This window comes from Vanacampus margaritifer, chromosome 9, assembly GCF_051991255.1.
Source record: "Vanacampus margaritifer isolate UIUO_Vmar chromosome 9, RoL_Vmar_1.0, whole genome shotgun sequence".
NCBI classification, from domain to species: domain Eukaryota; kingdom Metazoa; phylum Chordata; class Actinopteri; order Syngnathiformes; family Syngnathidae; genus Vanacampus; species Vanacampus margaritifer.
Genome location: NC_135440.1, coordinates 9,212,985 through 9,228,324, shown reverse-complemented (window position 1 = coordinate 9,228,324; position 15,340 = coordinate 9,212,985). Strand labels below are relative to the sequence as shown.

Here is a 15,340-nt window from a genome sequence, read left to right as displayed (position 1 = left end):
CCAACACATTTTATATGGTGAGTGGATCAGAATTAAACTAAGTACTGTAAAAAAAACAAACAATAATTTATTTTTATTTTTTGGGCACAACGATGAGTTACTCAAAGCTCTATTATTAACCAGTATATACATTTTTCATAAGAGCTTTATTTTTGAGAACCTACTGTAGCCATTTTAAAGCGTAAAACAAGCCAACTTCACAACAAACAAAAGGCTGCATTTGAAGAGCAAACGAGCAAAATGTATTTAATCTCATCTGATCATGACTGGTCTGGACTCGCACCAGGCTAGACTGTTGGCAACCCCGCTAAGGACGTTCGGCTATCCAGACTTGTGGTAGGCTAGGCGGAGGGTTCCCTTTAACGCTACTGCAGAGTACCGGCGGGAGCCTCAGCACGTCCATAGTATCCAGCACAATGGTGGTGACGCTGCCCGGCTGCAAAGTGCATCATAGCAGCAGAAAGCGTAGAACGCATCTACTGTATAATGCATCTACTGAATATCCATTCCGCCACAGGAAATGCTCACTTTGCACCATCTCCACTTTACATATTAAAGATGATAATAACTTATTATCATCTCCTTCCAAATAGCTTAGCGGTACTTCCTTGCTTAGCCTCACAGTTCGATGGCATTATGCACATAGTGTCACTGTAGCAAAGTGATGCCATGCCGCACGCTGTGCGGAAAAATTAAGTCTCACTCTGTGCCACCGCGCAACTCCAGATCTAATAAAAACTTACCCCCATAAAAATAACCTCATATATTTATCTGAGTCTTGATCGGGGGACAACGTCCGATTCCGATCGAGTCAGCAACCACGTGATCTGCCCCGATATCCGATCACGTGATCAGATCGGGACATCTCTATGTACTACACGACAACAGAGGTTTTTTTTGTGTGGACAGGAATATTTCCTGAACTACTCCATTTATTAGTTTATTTTATATAAAAAAAAGAAGAAAAAAAGTTTTTGGTTTCTGTGTGGACAGGGCCTTGCTCTATTGCATCTTTACAGGCACAGGCCAAATAGCTGCGTGTGCTTGTCCTACCTTGTCAGGCCACCATTGAAGCTCCTCTCCAAGGGAAACAGGGCTCTGAACTGGGATGTTCTTCTTGTCCAAGCAGGGTTCTCCATCACGGCTAGTGGATCCTCTCTCTGTATCGAATGAGGCCCCGTCCAGCCACCGGCGCTCACGTAATCTCAACACAGACTCACGCTCGCGCAACAGCTCAGAGTCGCGCTCTAAGGGAAGAAGGAGAACTGGTATGCAATAAGGTCACACCAGTGGAATAGAAGTAAGCCACTCTCTGGGAAAGACCCGTCAACATACTTTTAAGTATAGAGATCTACAAGATTCTTTAGAATCACTATTGCAAATCAAAATTGCAGTGCTAAGTATTGGGTTGAAGTCTTAATAATAGTTATAGGTGAGTCATTTTACAAGCTCTTATGTTAAAATGCAAGTAGATAAGGAAGTGGATCGACAGAGAAACCATGCAATAGGGTGAGAGTGGATTCGGCAGTTTGTTTGTTTTTCTACGGATAAACTTGATAGCCTTAAATATTTCTTGTAAAGACAGGTGGGCATAGCGGGCCTTTCTCAGAGAGCTCATATTTTGTACTACAGCCATGCACCATATAACACCAACCACGGATAAATTTTACCACCAAACATTCATATTACAAACCCAGATGAATCGGCGGAAGGTTAGATAATTAAGCTCAGGCTATTTAAAAATAAACAATTCAGCTAAAGCCATTTTATTAGTTTTGCATTAGGGGATTGATCAGTATGGATTTCATTATATCAATTATTTTTAGGCAATATGATATTCATAGTTATGACTACATTTGAAAATGCTGCAGTAATTTCCGCTTGCAAGCAGCAGCATTAATTATGTGTTATATTTTAGCAAAACATGTCTCAGTATCTGCTTTTTAACAATTTGTAGACAAGAAAATGTAAACAAATGACTGTGTAATACAAGATGGGATGTGGAAGGAAAAAAGGGGAGAGCACAACTCTGTACTAAAGCTAAATCTAAAATATTGTCAACCACCAACCAAGCCCCACAGCGAAAAGCAAAGACGCAAACTGAAACCCGCCCCAGAAAAACATAATTCACTATGGTACCAACTTGTGGTATCGTAGCACACAACAGAAAGCGTACAAAAAAAGGTGAATAGGTGAGTTTTTTAGTTAATATCTGAGGAAATATTGCTCCAAGGAAAAAACTATGAAAAAGATAAAACAGTGAATTTGTAATTAGCAAATTGGAAATAGGTTAGAAATAAACTGCACACTAAAAAAAAAAAAGAAGGTTGGTTTGGTTATCCTTTTATGCCATTGTATTTTATAAATGTAGTATTTTGTCGGAATGAATGAACTATCAATGTTTCACTTTTGAGAATTTGAAAAAGTAAGTCAATCTGCTGCAGACCATGTTGCTACAAGTGTATACATTTCATGCTGTAAAATGCAATATAATCACTCTGCCTACACGGCAAAGTATCCTGTCTGTGTTATTGTGGAAGCACGGCAAAAAGTATATACAACAGTTGTTTACAAATCACACATCTCCTTATATGCAATGGTTGACTTGCTCACCAGCTGAAGGCAACTTTGCTTACATTTTGTACCATGTCAAATAATTTTATCTTGTGGACCCAGCCTTAGTTTGCATTTTCAGTATTTTTGCCTGTCACAAGCTTCACTTGTTTAATTATTTTGGGTTGATGAGCTAACTGATTTTAAGCTAAGGTTCAAAACGCCATTCCTGTGTTAAGAAGCTGTAAATGCATTAAAGAGTTACCTCTGGACGATCCCAGGCGGGACAGAGAAGATCGCCGAAAAGAGGGGTATCCATAGTAACTTATGTCTTCAGAGAACATAGCATCTGCATCAATAATCACACTGGGATGGGCTGAGTGAATGTCTGCATCCAACAAGGACATCAGGTCCTCTGCTTGGGAAAAAAGCAGAAAAACTAGGGAGTAAAATTGTTTTCACAACAAAACAGTCGCCATTCTTTATAAGGTTACTAATAAAGCAATGCAATTATCAAGACTTCATTCCCAACTTCTCTTCATGTAATATTAGCATAAGTGAAATAAGTCATTTTCAGGGACAAAGCGCAGACAAGCACAAATAAAACTACTTCCGTCTGTTTTTCATTGAATAATATACAGTACCTCCAGGGAGGTAGGACTCGCTGGCTGTGTCATCTCCATCATCTCCATCTTCATCATCTCTGCTCAGCAGGTTGTTGACGGCCAGGTTTACATCCAGGTTTGTTCTCTGGAGTTCCCGAATGATCACACTCCTAGATTTCCCCTGTAGGACTACTTGGGCCTGGGAATAAACAGAATGAAATCATTAGCAGTATGTCAACATGATCACACATTTGGCAACATATAGGATTTAAGTTAAATTAGTTGCAATTTTTTTCAGACACTTTTGCATTGTTTTTCCCCTATTTAGATCACTGATATAAATCTCAGACAGATGTGATCGTTTGTTTCCCAGCAGAGCCTAACTGTGTGTGTGGTCTTGTTTTTGTTACATAGTGGGGCCAACATTTTGGGATTTAACAGAGTTGTGGGGCCCACCTGTCCATGTAGAGCCATTTTGCTGGGCCCCACAAGTTTAGACCTTTTTTTGAGGGCCAAGACTTGGTTTTAGAGTTTAGGTTTGAATTGAGTTGTGGTTGAGGTTAGGGTAAGGAAAAGGGGTAGGCAATCATTTTTTATGGTTGGGGTTAGGGGAAGGGGCTAGGAAATTCATTATGTTAATGAGATAGCCCCACAAAGATAGTAAAACAAATGCGTTTGTGTTAATTATTGTGTTCTGCAGATTAAAAGCATGGAATAATATTCGGATGCCATGCTACTTCAGATGGACCGGATGGATGGAGTTCTGCATGGTTCTTAGATGACCACCATTTTCCAACAATGCTACACAATTGGCAAGGAGTGGTTGAGTGACACTTTGATCTGGAATAATGGTGGAGTGAGTTGGTCGGTTGTCATTAGGGTGCCTGAAGATGTCAAAATGACATTTACAAGACATATGGAGCTTATAACTGACTTTTTCCCAAAAGGAATAAAATGCAGTCCAAGCTCAACTTATAAGTCTACTGCTTGGGTTCACGACTATGCTTTCTGACAACCTTGCGGAATGCTCACTTTCGCTCACAAATCATTTGCTTAGCTTTGTCACGTATTTCAAGTGTCCTCACTGTGGCTCCCAAGGAAGTGAGAAGTCCAAGCGATTGTGCTGTCAAGAAGCTGGTATTTTTGGAACGTAACCTCAGCACAAGAAAGACAGACAGCCGCCTGCAGTGGCAGCTGCTGTACACAGCAGGGAAGAGGCGAGTGGAGTGTAAGCTACAGGGAGAGCCAAACGAAGTCACTCGAACCACGCCATTTAAAAGCTCAACACGCAAATGTACGAATGTGCACATGAATTGGGGCTTAATTAAACTTCATAAACCCAGTTAACATCTTTACATGATCCTTTATTATGTTTTCATGTTGATGACCCTGGAAGCGCCCTGAACTTTTAATAAAAAATTTAAAACAAAAGATGTCTATTATCTAAGGTTATTTAAATTAAAAAAAAAACTTTAACAAATCTGAAAAGTTCTTCAATGAAAATGTTTAAAGATGCTCTCTGTAACAATTTGGAAAAAAATATCTTTACAATAGCCTTTTTATTTGCCCATTTATGACTTAAACATCTTCTAATTAGTAGATTAACACCTTAGTTGTTTGCAATGGGTACGCCTCCTGCAAGCCCCCCGCCAATAGTAGTAAATTTGAAACAGAATTTTCTGCATTCAGTAGCTTTAAAGACATTTCAACAATAATCGTTAATAGTAGGAGTTTGGCGGTCATAAATAAAAATTAAAATTAAAATTGAAACCAATATTTTCCCTTCCAGTGGAAGTGAATATTGGCTCCAAATATCGGTTATCGGCCACCTTGACAACTTATAATCGGCATAGACTCTGAGAAAAAACACACACGAGTCTATCTCTAGTATAAAAAGTTCATTACCGTATACAATACAGGCTATAGTCTATATGCTCGCTTTAAATTCTGTCATGAAAGAGCAAATGTACCTGGGATATAAGTTCTTCAGGGATGACTGAGGCTGGTATGACCGGTTGGGGCTGACTACCTAGAAGACCTGATCCCCGATCTCTTCCTGTACGGATCACCCTAGTCTGCCGACGGGAGTCACGAGCTGCTGTTGATGATCTGCCTGAAGTGTTGCCACTTCCACCTCCTCCTCCACTTCCTCCACTCCCACTGGTGCCCCCTGCTGCGCCACCACCTCCTGCTGCACCTCCACTCCCACCTCCACCACTGCTTCCATTTACACCAGAGCTCCAGCGACTCCTACACAACAAAACACCACAGAGAGTGGAGGTTAGATACGCATGTTATAGAAAAGTGTCAGAACACATGCCGAAAAGTGATTTCTCCCTGTGACAGCACATACACAGCAGTTTCTATTATACAAAAAGGTTGTCTTTCAGTACACACAACACAAGAATAAACAAATGCATTTTTTTTTTTACATCATTTCTTTGGAAGGCCAAGATGATTAATTTTAATACCTAAAAATACTGGAGTTAATGAGTCAAGTAATAGTCATCAATACAGGAATTAATAATGTAGGAAGAGACAGTGCCCCACTGGTGAACAGCTTTTCCCCCGATGGCTACTGTATATTACAGCAGTTTATAATGATTGTGTGGCACCGACTCTGACAAGCAAAAACACCACGATCCAGCAATAACATCAGAGCTGTGGTGCATACACTCAAATTTTAGTGGACCGCTTGGCTCTGTCAACCCTGCCAGAACTTACCCAAGGGTGTTGCCTGCCAGTCTGCCCAGCGTGTCAGAACCAGACAAGAACCAGGGAGGATCACTAGTCCTGCCTGGCCTGGAGCTCCTTCCTGTCCCTGAACCAGTGCTCAACTTTGAACTGGAAACAAAAGATGGGAGATCAGTTACAAACCTATAAGTGGCCCACTCATTTCTTTATTACCTGGGTGAAAAGAAAGTAAAATTATCCCAGGTGTTTGGCAAATGATACCCTTTGGTTTAGGATCCATTTCTTACACTATTACATTATTCAAATAAATGGGTATGTTGGAGACTAGCATGACAACACCCTTGGGAACCAGAATTGCCTGCAACTCGTTCCGCCTTCAAGACTTTTTCAAAGTACTTGGAGTTTTGGGGATGCAGCTGCTTTCTCCCATTTCAAGATATGTGATGCATGTTTGTATATATATTTTTTTCCTTTTTTTATACCTAAAACAGGCATTTTGTATCAAGGTTATTATGCACTGAACATAAAAAACTATAGTGACAGAATTTTAATGATAAACGTATACGATCAAACTCTCAGAGGGCAATTAAGAGGAAGCAGGAAAACTGGCTGTAATGAGCAAAACAAACAGAATAGCACATTCAAGACAAATTAACAAAATGGTTAGTGCATATATACTCCAACACTTCTGAGTGAAAACAAGACAGAAATCAGGCTCAGCTCAAAAAAAACAACAAGCTGGACCAAGACACTTAAAATTTTTATTTATTTATTTTTTAAATCGACGACGGCTGGTACATGGAATTGCCCCCTCACACTGGTGAGTGCTTGTAAATGTGATCATACAAGGCTTTACAAGTTTGACAATCCGGATTTATTTCCCCTTTATGTATGGTCAAAATGTCACCTAAATTAGCAGTTTCACGCAAGGCTTGCAGTGTTATTTTGGCATATTAGCAACTTAGCACCTGCTGATTCCACCGTTATTTATGCCGTAAAAAGTCTTCGTTATGCAGTTGGGCAGTTACTGAATTCAACTGTGTAATATATATTAACAGCACAAACGAACAAGACAGATTAAATCCCCCACATTTTGTGTGTGGTGGGACTTGTGAGATGCTACGCCAGTTAGCATCTGCTGGTTCAGCCACCGCATACAGAGTGCCCAATCACGTCTTTCGCCTTCATTGAACTATACAATCAAACTACATCTACATGACGAACTAATTCAGTGATTGACTGACCTGATATGAAGCGATCGCTACACAAGAGATATCTACCACAATGGGGAGGATTCCCAATTCCTCCGTCTTGTTGTTCACTTATGAACTATTGGCTACACATCGGTTCCTCTTTTGGTAGCCTGAAGAATGTTCAAGCCTTCTTTTGCCCCTTCTCATTGTGACACCTGGTCCACAAGAGCTGTCTATCGTTGTAAAAGTGTGGCGTTTGCCGTTTACTCAAAGGAGCAAACACGTTTTGTTGCCTGCCAAAGTGGCAGAGCTAACGTGCATTTGGGATGTGTGACGTCGTCAACTTCCGGATCTCTATTGAGAGTGCCTTCATCACTCGCCACTGATGAAATTCACCTGCATTTGGCGGGCTGGCAGTTGTTAATGTCATGCTCTAATCATGACATATTTCCTCCCAACAATGAGACCAAAGCCAAAGTCAGACATTTGGGCAAGTAATAAATAAATAAATAAAAGGCTAAGTTAAAGTAGCCAATCATTAGTAAACCTTAGCAAATTTAAATCATGGTGCTTTTCTAAGCAATCTTTTGTTCTAACACACAAAGATGAAAGAAAGCAATAATAAAAGACCTCACCCATCACCGCCATCCGGTTTGCTAAGCTCCAGACGATCAGGCTGGACAGCAAAGCTGATTCGACACACACGTCCATCCTAAAATAGATTTAATTTGACAATTACAGGTATGGAAACTGGAAACCTTCAAATTGGGTAATGAAGTACACTTTAAAAGGTTACATAATGTTTCTAGGTCATCAAATAATTGCTGCAATAATCCATGGTTCTCCTACAAATAGGAATCATTTTGGCAACTTGAGTCGCGTGAAGGTAAAATGCCAACTCAAATGAAACCCAAAGAACAGTAGTCAACTGGTAAAACAGACACAAGCAAATTAATAATTTATTAGTCAGATTATTTGCTAAATCAAATAAGACATTACATATTTAACATATTTCCTGTCTTAACTGGGTAACTAATAACGTGCATGCACTAATATCTCAATGGAAAACAGTATTACCTCAAGAAGAAACCCAGCATGGTTTGGCCCAACAACACACTGTTTCAATGTGGCCTGCTCCAATAGGCTAAGATGTGGATGACTATATTGATACACAATAAACACAGAAATTAGGGCTAAACAATAACATAAAAGAATTGCATTTGTTCAACTTCAAGGTGCAATTTTAAATAACTCACCTAATGAAACTATATTTGTTGAGTTTCTCTGACACTTCACGGAGCCTATAAAGAAAAGTAAAAATACTGGATCAGTAAAGATGGATCAGTAAACACACTTATCTGATATTTGAGAAAAGGCACCAAGCAATTCTATTCTCGTATTTGCTGCATCGTCACACTGTTTCTCTGTCTGGAAATTGATTTGGCAAGTGATGTGTTGAATCAACCAAACCTCATCTACATACAGTGTTAACGTTTGAAACATTTAAATTACAAATAGCAGAACTGCCAACATATCTTTAAAAAAATCACTTCAGAACAATTTATATGAATTTTTACATTATTTAAATTTCATTACAGCCGAACTGCATGCTGGACAGTGTTAAGATGTGTAGACTAGAGCTAACTATATTAAAGGTCCCATATAATGTCAAATCAACTTTTGTTTTAGCTTTAGCTATGTTAACTAGTGTTGGTCCGATACCCAGCTCTGCAGTATCGGCCGATGCTGATACCATACCGATACCTACGTTTTTTTTTTCTCAACATGAAAAAGCTGTCCTGCCATTGATTCAGAGCATTCAAGGGCCAATAGGATATCTTAGCTCGGCATGCAGTGAACATCAGTGAATGTTGTGCATGAGCAAGACACAAGATGCTGCATCCAAAGTTCTATAAAATTCCCAAGTCTTGTGAAAATAAAACGACAAAATAAGATAAAAAATGTTAGCGAGTGATAAGGTTGATGCTTATTCACGGTTTGAATGTGTGCAATCAAATATATTTAATAAAGGCTATGACTTAACCTCACTGAAAACTAGGTATTGCAACTAGGGGTGCACCGATCGCAATTTTCCGGCCGATCACTGATTTTTCTATCTTTTAAAAAGTCTGACCTGCCAAACCCAATTTTTTTCATAACAAGCAGCATACACCTTCAGTGTTCCAATCTTTATTATTGGAAAAAATTGAACAATATCTGTGAGATAATAATAATACAAAGGGACTGTTTTAACTGTACATGATATAGTTCTCTCAAATAAAAATGAAAAGCCTATTAGTCATCTCATCTGAAGAGGACTGTGGCTGACTTTCAGACCCCTAAGCAGGGAGACGAGATCGGTAAAAAGGATCGGTTTATCTTTAAGGGATCAGCCGATCACCAATCACCCAGAATTAAAGAAATTGGTGTAGATAAATCGGCCAATTGATCGGTACACCCCTAATTGCAACTGCACAAAATTACAATACTTCAAAGAAAAAATCAATCATAAAATTATTTACTTAGCAGTACAACAATGCACACACACACAATTTTAAATAAAGGCACACGACCTCCATCATTTTGTGCTACTGGCTATTTTCCTTTGAAGACATATTATCAAGTACCGAAATAAAAACAAATGATTAAAAATAGAACTCATCATTAGCTACACTTCAACGAGGCATGGCCATTTGTGTTCCAACAAGTAACAATGTAGTATGTGTGACAGTAACAGTATGGTGCAGTGTTACAGCATTTATTCTATGATGAATAAAGTTGTCATCAAGAGTGTTATTGTCTGCACATTATTGAACATAATAATCTGGCGATGATACTTCATTTTGTGGCGCTGCTTTGCTAAAACTAGCGACGATCGCGGTTAGCAGAGCTGGGCACTTCCGTTAATCGGCAATTTGTGTCTATGACGATGCCCACCTTGCGGCAAGTGCACAATGACGCGAAGCCCCGGAAAAATACACGGACTGAAGCAGGTGTATGTCTGTCAATCGGGGTGAGTACATACAGTCCCTCTGATTCCGCGTATTTTTGCAAGCCTTCGCGTCAAAAAGCATTCGCCGAATATGCGTAAGCACGTGCCAAAAGGTGGGCATTGTCATTGACGGGAATTGCCGATTAATGAAAGTGACCAACTCTGCCGTAGTGTTTCCCACACCATCTTAATACTTAGGCGTGCCACTCAAATAAATTGGCCACCACCCAAGAATTTTCAAGAAAATGTATTTGAAATATATTTAAAAAGAAGAGAAAAAAAAAAGGTGTCGCGACAGGATATACCGCATGTAACATTAGTTCGCTGTCACTAACTTGTGGATCGTGAGGCTAGAGGGGACGTGGTAACAGGACTGAGACCCACCTCCCGTCCTACCCGTCTCCCATCCCCACCACTGGAGTCCACCCACCCAAGTAGATTTAAAATCTGTGGGAAACACTGTGTTAGCCAAGTAGCTTTTGGCTAATGTCTAACTGCTAGTTTCCACTGTAGTGGAATAGAGAGCAGTGATGCATTACGTCACCGTAGCCATCTAAAGAACGCCACGTCTGTGTCGTGGTATCAAACAGACACTGTTACAGCCATAATGAGGTAGAGTTGAGTGATTTCCATGACAAAATACGAACAATCCGCAACAGTTGGAAGCTCTGCATTCGTCCGCATCGGTAGGCGCCAAGAAAACCAAATGCCATGTGTAAGCGCGTTTTGTTCGACTGTGTGCAAAGACAAAGACAGACTAGCGTAACTGCCGGAACGCACGACTATACAGGATATGGCTGTGCGAGTCAGTGGTGAGTCAAATTAATACACAAATTGGCCACACACACAAAAAACTAAGATAATTTTGGATTCACAACAAATGATTTAACATTGTCACATTGACTGAATGGCAACTCAATGTGACATATGGATGTGGTGATTGCGCATGCGTCGTGTGAAGGCAGGGGGCTGCTCGAGCGAGATCCTGGAAGTGTGTAGGTATAGTTAACCAGCTAATGAGCATTAAATGAACTGTAAATCAGCACAGTCAGTGAAGCCCCCGTCTAGGTAGTGTATCAACGACTGTTGTTAATTCATCGTTGGCCTCTCACACCGTCATAGCAACAAATAAACTTGGACGCATGACTGGAAAGACAAACTCCCTAGGCCCCAGCTATCTTATTCTTCGCATTAGCTAGGACAAGGCCAGTACGACAGAATGTGGATGGATTTAAAATGGAACCAAAAAAAAAACATTTGACCAGGGTGTGGAAAGGCACCCTGGTGATTAAAAGTAAGCTATTTTAAACTAAAAAAAGAAATGCTGTCAGTACGCTGTCGTGACAAAATATGAGGCTTTGTTTGGACACCGTATGATATAAATAAGGCACTATATAAGTGCACTCCATTTACCATTTAGATTAAATTTTATTTTTCATTTGTGGGACTATTGCAGGTTTTTTTTTTTCTCAAGCTGCAAATCAATTCGAACTTCATTCGCTTATGTCAACACAAATAGAGACTAGAGATTTGGGGTGCGAGTCTGAGCTGTAATACTTGTGGTCATGTTTTGTTTCAATCAAATATTTTAAATGTCAAAATTTAAATAACATTGTATTTTGTTTGTATTTCCGATCGCCAATTCGAATAAGGACTTCTTTTTTTAAGATTGAGTATTATCGCATGTGGCCTGACCGACCTCAATAAATGGATATTGACTCACTGGAAAAAAAATTGTGACTTTGAACCTCTTTGTCTTCCGAGTATCTCAATGGATAAATCAATTTATCATCAACTGAAATCACATTTCCTGAGGACAATTTTCATCCTATGGAAAACATCCACAATTACTATGATGCAAGCATGAGTATGCACTTTCCTCGAATATCATGTGCAGTTTAATTTACTGTTAATAAATTTGCCTTTTGGTAGTCTAACAAGCAGATAAAATTAATTGTTAAAACAAACATAACACGAAAGATTCTCTTTTGGGTCTTAGACGACTGTCGTGGAATAACTTCGCTAACATACAATCCGCGTTTGGGTATGTTTAAAACAAAGGTCAGTCATAGGCAAAAAAAAATAAGGTGACTAAGGATATAGGCTAATGGTCCCCCGCATACGTCAGGAAACCCCCTGGAATCCAAATGTATCGCGTTGACAAAAGCGTGGAACCTTATTAGCATTAGCCTTGAGCTAACTAGCCTAACGTTAGCTTCTTCATTAATGTGGATTATCGATAAGACACACACAATACAAATCTCGTAACGCGTCGAAATGTATCAGGTGTAATGAAGAGGAAAAGCTCATGTATTCTGGTTAACGACGTGTTTTGCGAGCTTAATTTCCCTTCTTTATACCCCATCCCCCAACCCGCATTGTCCATCTCAACTTTGACTGTGAGCCAATCCTTCCAGAGATGCAGGCAGCTAGCGTAATAGCTAACCTTAGGTAAACGGGTTAGCAGCTGGCGGCGAGTAGGAACGACCGTCTGTATAGATAGCAAGAAGCTAAAGAGGATTGTTCAAGATACCAGGCCTAGTCGCACCGCTACAGTAATGGGACATTTTCCTTGTTGAAGTAATAGTTGACGCACATGACAGCGTCAGCGTCGTTCGCAAACTGTACCTCCAACACTGTTTCGCACAAGCCGCTGAAAAAGACGGTAGACAATTATTTTCCACGGGCCACGACAAAATACCTGTCATTGAGCTGATCCTCAGTCCCGGGCAACGGGTGAACCACGAAGTGTATAGATGTCATGGGAGCAATCCTAAATCACACCCAGGCGTGCGAAAGATGTAGAGGTTGTTGTTCTTTCGACTGCTGTATATTTCCGGATTCATAAGAATCGTTTAATGGTGAGAAAACTCGAGTTTAGAGCCCAGCCTCCTCACCCACATGCCGCCATCTTAACTCTAGCAAGCTTCTTGTGTGTGTTGATTAGAGAACATGCACGCGCTCTGCTGGTTGGAGCGCGAGCACAAAACAGGAAACGTACAGGACTGTCAACGCGATTACTTTCAGCACTAAAAGCCTTTCACTGTTTCCCTTCAGAAAATGCATCTGAGTGTCTTTATGACTTTACTTTAGAAACCATTCCATACATCCATTTTCCATACAGGTTGCCCTGATTAGGCGCTTAGGACGAGAGAAAGAGTACACTCTGGTCATGTACAAATGTACAGAACTGGTCGGGTAATATTGACCCTTTTCGCCATATGACTACATTTGTCAATCTTTCACCCAATTCTATTAAAATAGATTTTAGATTTACAATCCATCAATTCATTCTTAGTACAATGGAGTTGTCCTTACTGTGTGCTGTTCACAGTGGCGGAGCTAGACTTTTATCCAAGGGGCGACCAGGGGGTGGCCAAGGCTTTCTCAGGACAAGACAAAAACTTGGAAACATGTTATGAACAATCAAAATCCATTTATAATTGAATAAAATACACACACACACAGTTATATATATATATATATATATATATATAAAGGCTGTCGCTTTAACGCGTTAATCTAGATTAATTAATTGCACGCAAATTATTGCATTTAAAAAAATAACGCAATTGATCGCAAGTGGCAAGTCAATGCGCAATTTGGCCCATCGAGGTACCCGTCGGCGGCAGAGCCACTACGAGCATTGACAACAGCAGACATGGACACGAGTGCAGCACAGCCAGGAGAGCGAGGCAAACTTATTTGGACCTATATCTCCCAGAGCCGTTTTTTTTAAGGTTCTATTTTTTTCAATGTACATGTTTCACCTCGGGACCAGCGGGGTTGCGCTGCTGGGCTTCCGTAGTTGCTGCAGCTGCTGCAACTGCCATTCATCACGGAGGCGACAACCTAGATCACCATGGCGGAACGCAATGTCGTGGAGCGATGGCACCAACATCGTTGGAAAGCTGTCGTCAAGACGAGTACGGTAGGACGTACGTTCGGGGGATACGGCCGCACAAAGACCTCCAGGAGACCGATGATTTTCAAACAACCCGCCTGCGATGGTTGCTTTCGCGGATAAAATCACGGGTTTGTCGGCCCTCTATCTCTGGAACGCAATGTCGACCTCTACGAGACCGCTGATTTCAAGGTATAGTAAAGGCTTATAGTAAAAAAATAAAATAAAATAGCTGCTAGATGTGATGGAGTCATGACGTTTTTGGCAGTACAAGCCTGATAATTGAAATCAATAAAAGTCCACCACCCGTCTGCCTCAGAAAAGCAAGAGAGGGATTTTATTAGCTACTTAAAACAGCGAGTAATAACTATATTAGGCTAAAAATGGCGGCTCTGGGAGATCTAGTTGAAAATTCTGGTAGTGCTAGTGGTTAAACCAGGGGTGGGCAAACTTTTTGACTTGCGGGCCACAATGGGTTTGAAATTTTGACAGATGGGCCAGACCAGGAGCATTTGGACCTCATAGCGGGGTAAAAACACACAGATAAATGTACAACCCAATTTACTTATAGTGTGCACTTAGGACTGCGTTTTTCAAATGTGCAAAATCCACATATTTAAAACAGCTTTTCCAATAGCTTCATTTTTATCTTTTGCTGTGTTTTTATGCTTTGTAAAGTGACCTTGGGTGTTCTGAAAGGTGCTGTTTTTAAATGAAATGTATTATTATTATTATTATGATTATTATAAAATAGCCCTAATCCAGGTAGTACGTTTGCCTCAATGAATATGCAAGATGCGGCATTTACACACTATTTGGCAAAGTGGGAGGAGAAATGTAAATAGATTATAATAGCACATACACTGTGATCTGTCAAACCTGGTGACTGCATCTATTATTAATAGATTTCAATTCAAGGCATAAAGTTAAATATTTTTTTTCCATTGGCCCACCCATTTTTAAACCGGGCCCACAGTACATGTGACACATGCGGCTGCATGATAGCCGCTGCTGCCTGTCACGCGCTGAGGACAAAGCGTGTACATCCAATCCGTCTCTGACCACTTTTCCATCTCCGTGGGGGACGCATAGCACACGGTGTTTGTGCAGCAGCTCAAAAAGAAGCCAAAAGCCAACGAGGAAACGCTCATAGAAGTGCTCGACGCACGCCCCGGGGATGTATTCACCAATATCAACAGTCTCCTGCATGCGCGCTCCTCACCTCACCCATGACAACATGTAGAAAGACTATCTTCAGCTGTCAAAAGGATCAAAACACGCAACAGTGCCACAATGTTGACTGATAGACTGAACTCTTTGTCCCTGCTTTCTTTCAAAAAAGAATTGACCGATTCTCTGAACTATCAGGACATTATTGCTGTGTTCAACACAAAACCGT

The 15,340-nt window shown here is 40.4% G+C and overlaps 1 protein-coding gene across 5 annotated transcripts in view; it reads right to left on the bottom strand.

Moving 5' to 3' along the window:
- ubr5 (ubiquitin protein ligase E3 component n-recognin 5) overlaps positions 1-12,970 on the bottom strand; it is a 43,614-nt gene extending 30,644 nt beyond the window's left edge. For 3 of the 5 annotated variants that reach the window (XM_077575125.1, XM_077575126.1, XM_077575127.1), the window contains exons 1-9: positions 12,739-12,970; positions 8,302-8,346; positions 8,123-8,204; positions 7,681-7,757; positions 5,883-6,002; positions 5,129-5,408; positions 3,198-3,357; positions 2,819-2,971; positions 1,054-1,265 (exon numbers count right to left, since the gene is read on the bottom strand). In XM_077575125.1, coding sequence (XP_077431251.1) covers positions 1,054-1,265; positions 2,819-2,971; positions 3,198-3,357; positions 5,129-5,408; positions 5,883-6,002; positions 7,681-7,757; positions 8,123-8,204; positions 8,302-8,346; positions 12,739-12,800 — 1,191 coding nt within the window. In that variant the 5' untranslated portion in view covers positions 12,801-12,970. The remainder of the gene's footprint in view (positions 1-1,053; positions 1,266-2,818; positions 2,972-3,197; positions 3,358-5,128; positions 5,409-5,882; positions 6,003-7,680; positions 7,758-8,122; positions 8,205-8,301; positions 8,347-12,738) is intronic. The other 2 variants (XM_077575128.1, XM_077575129.1) reach the window with 1 other exon arrangement.
- Between the last annotated feature and the right edge of the window lie 2,370 nt (positions 12,971-15,340).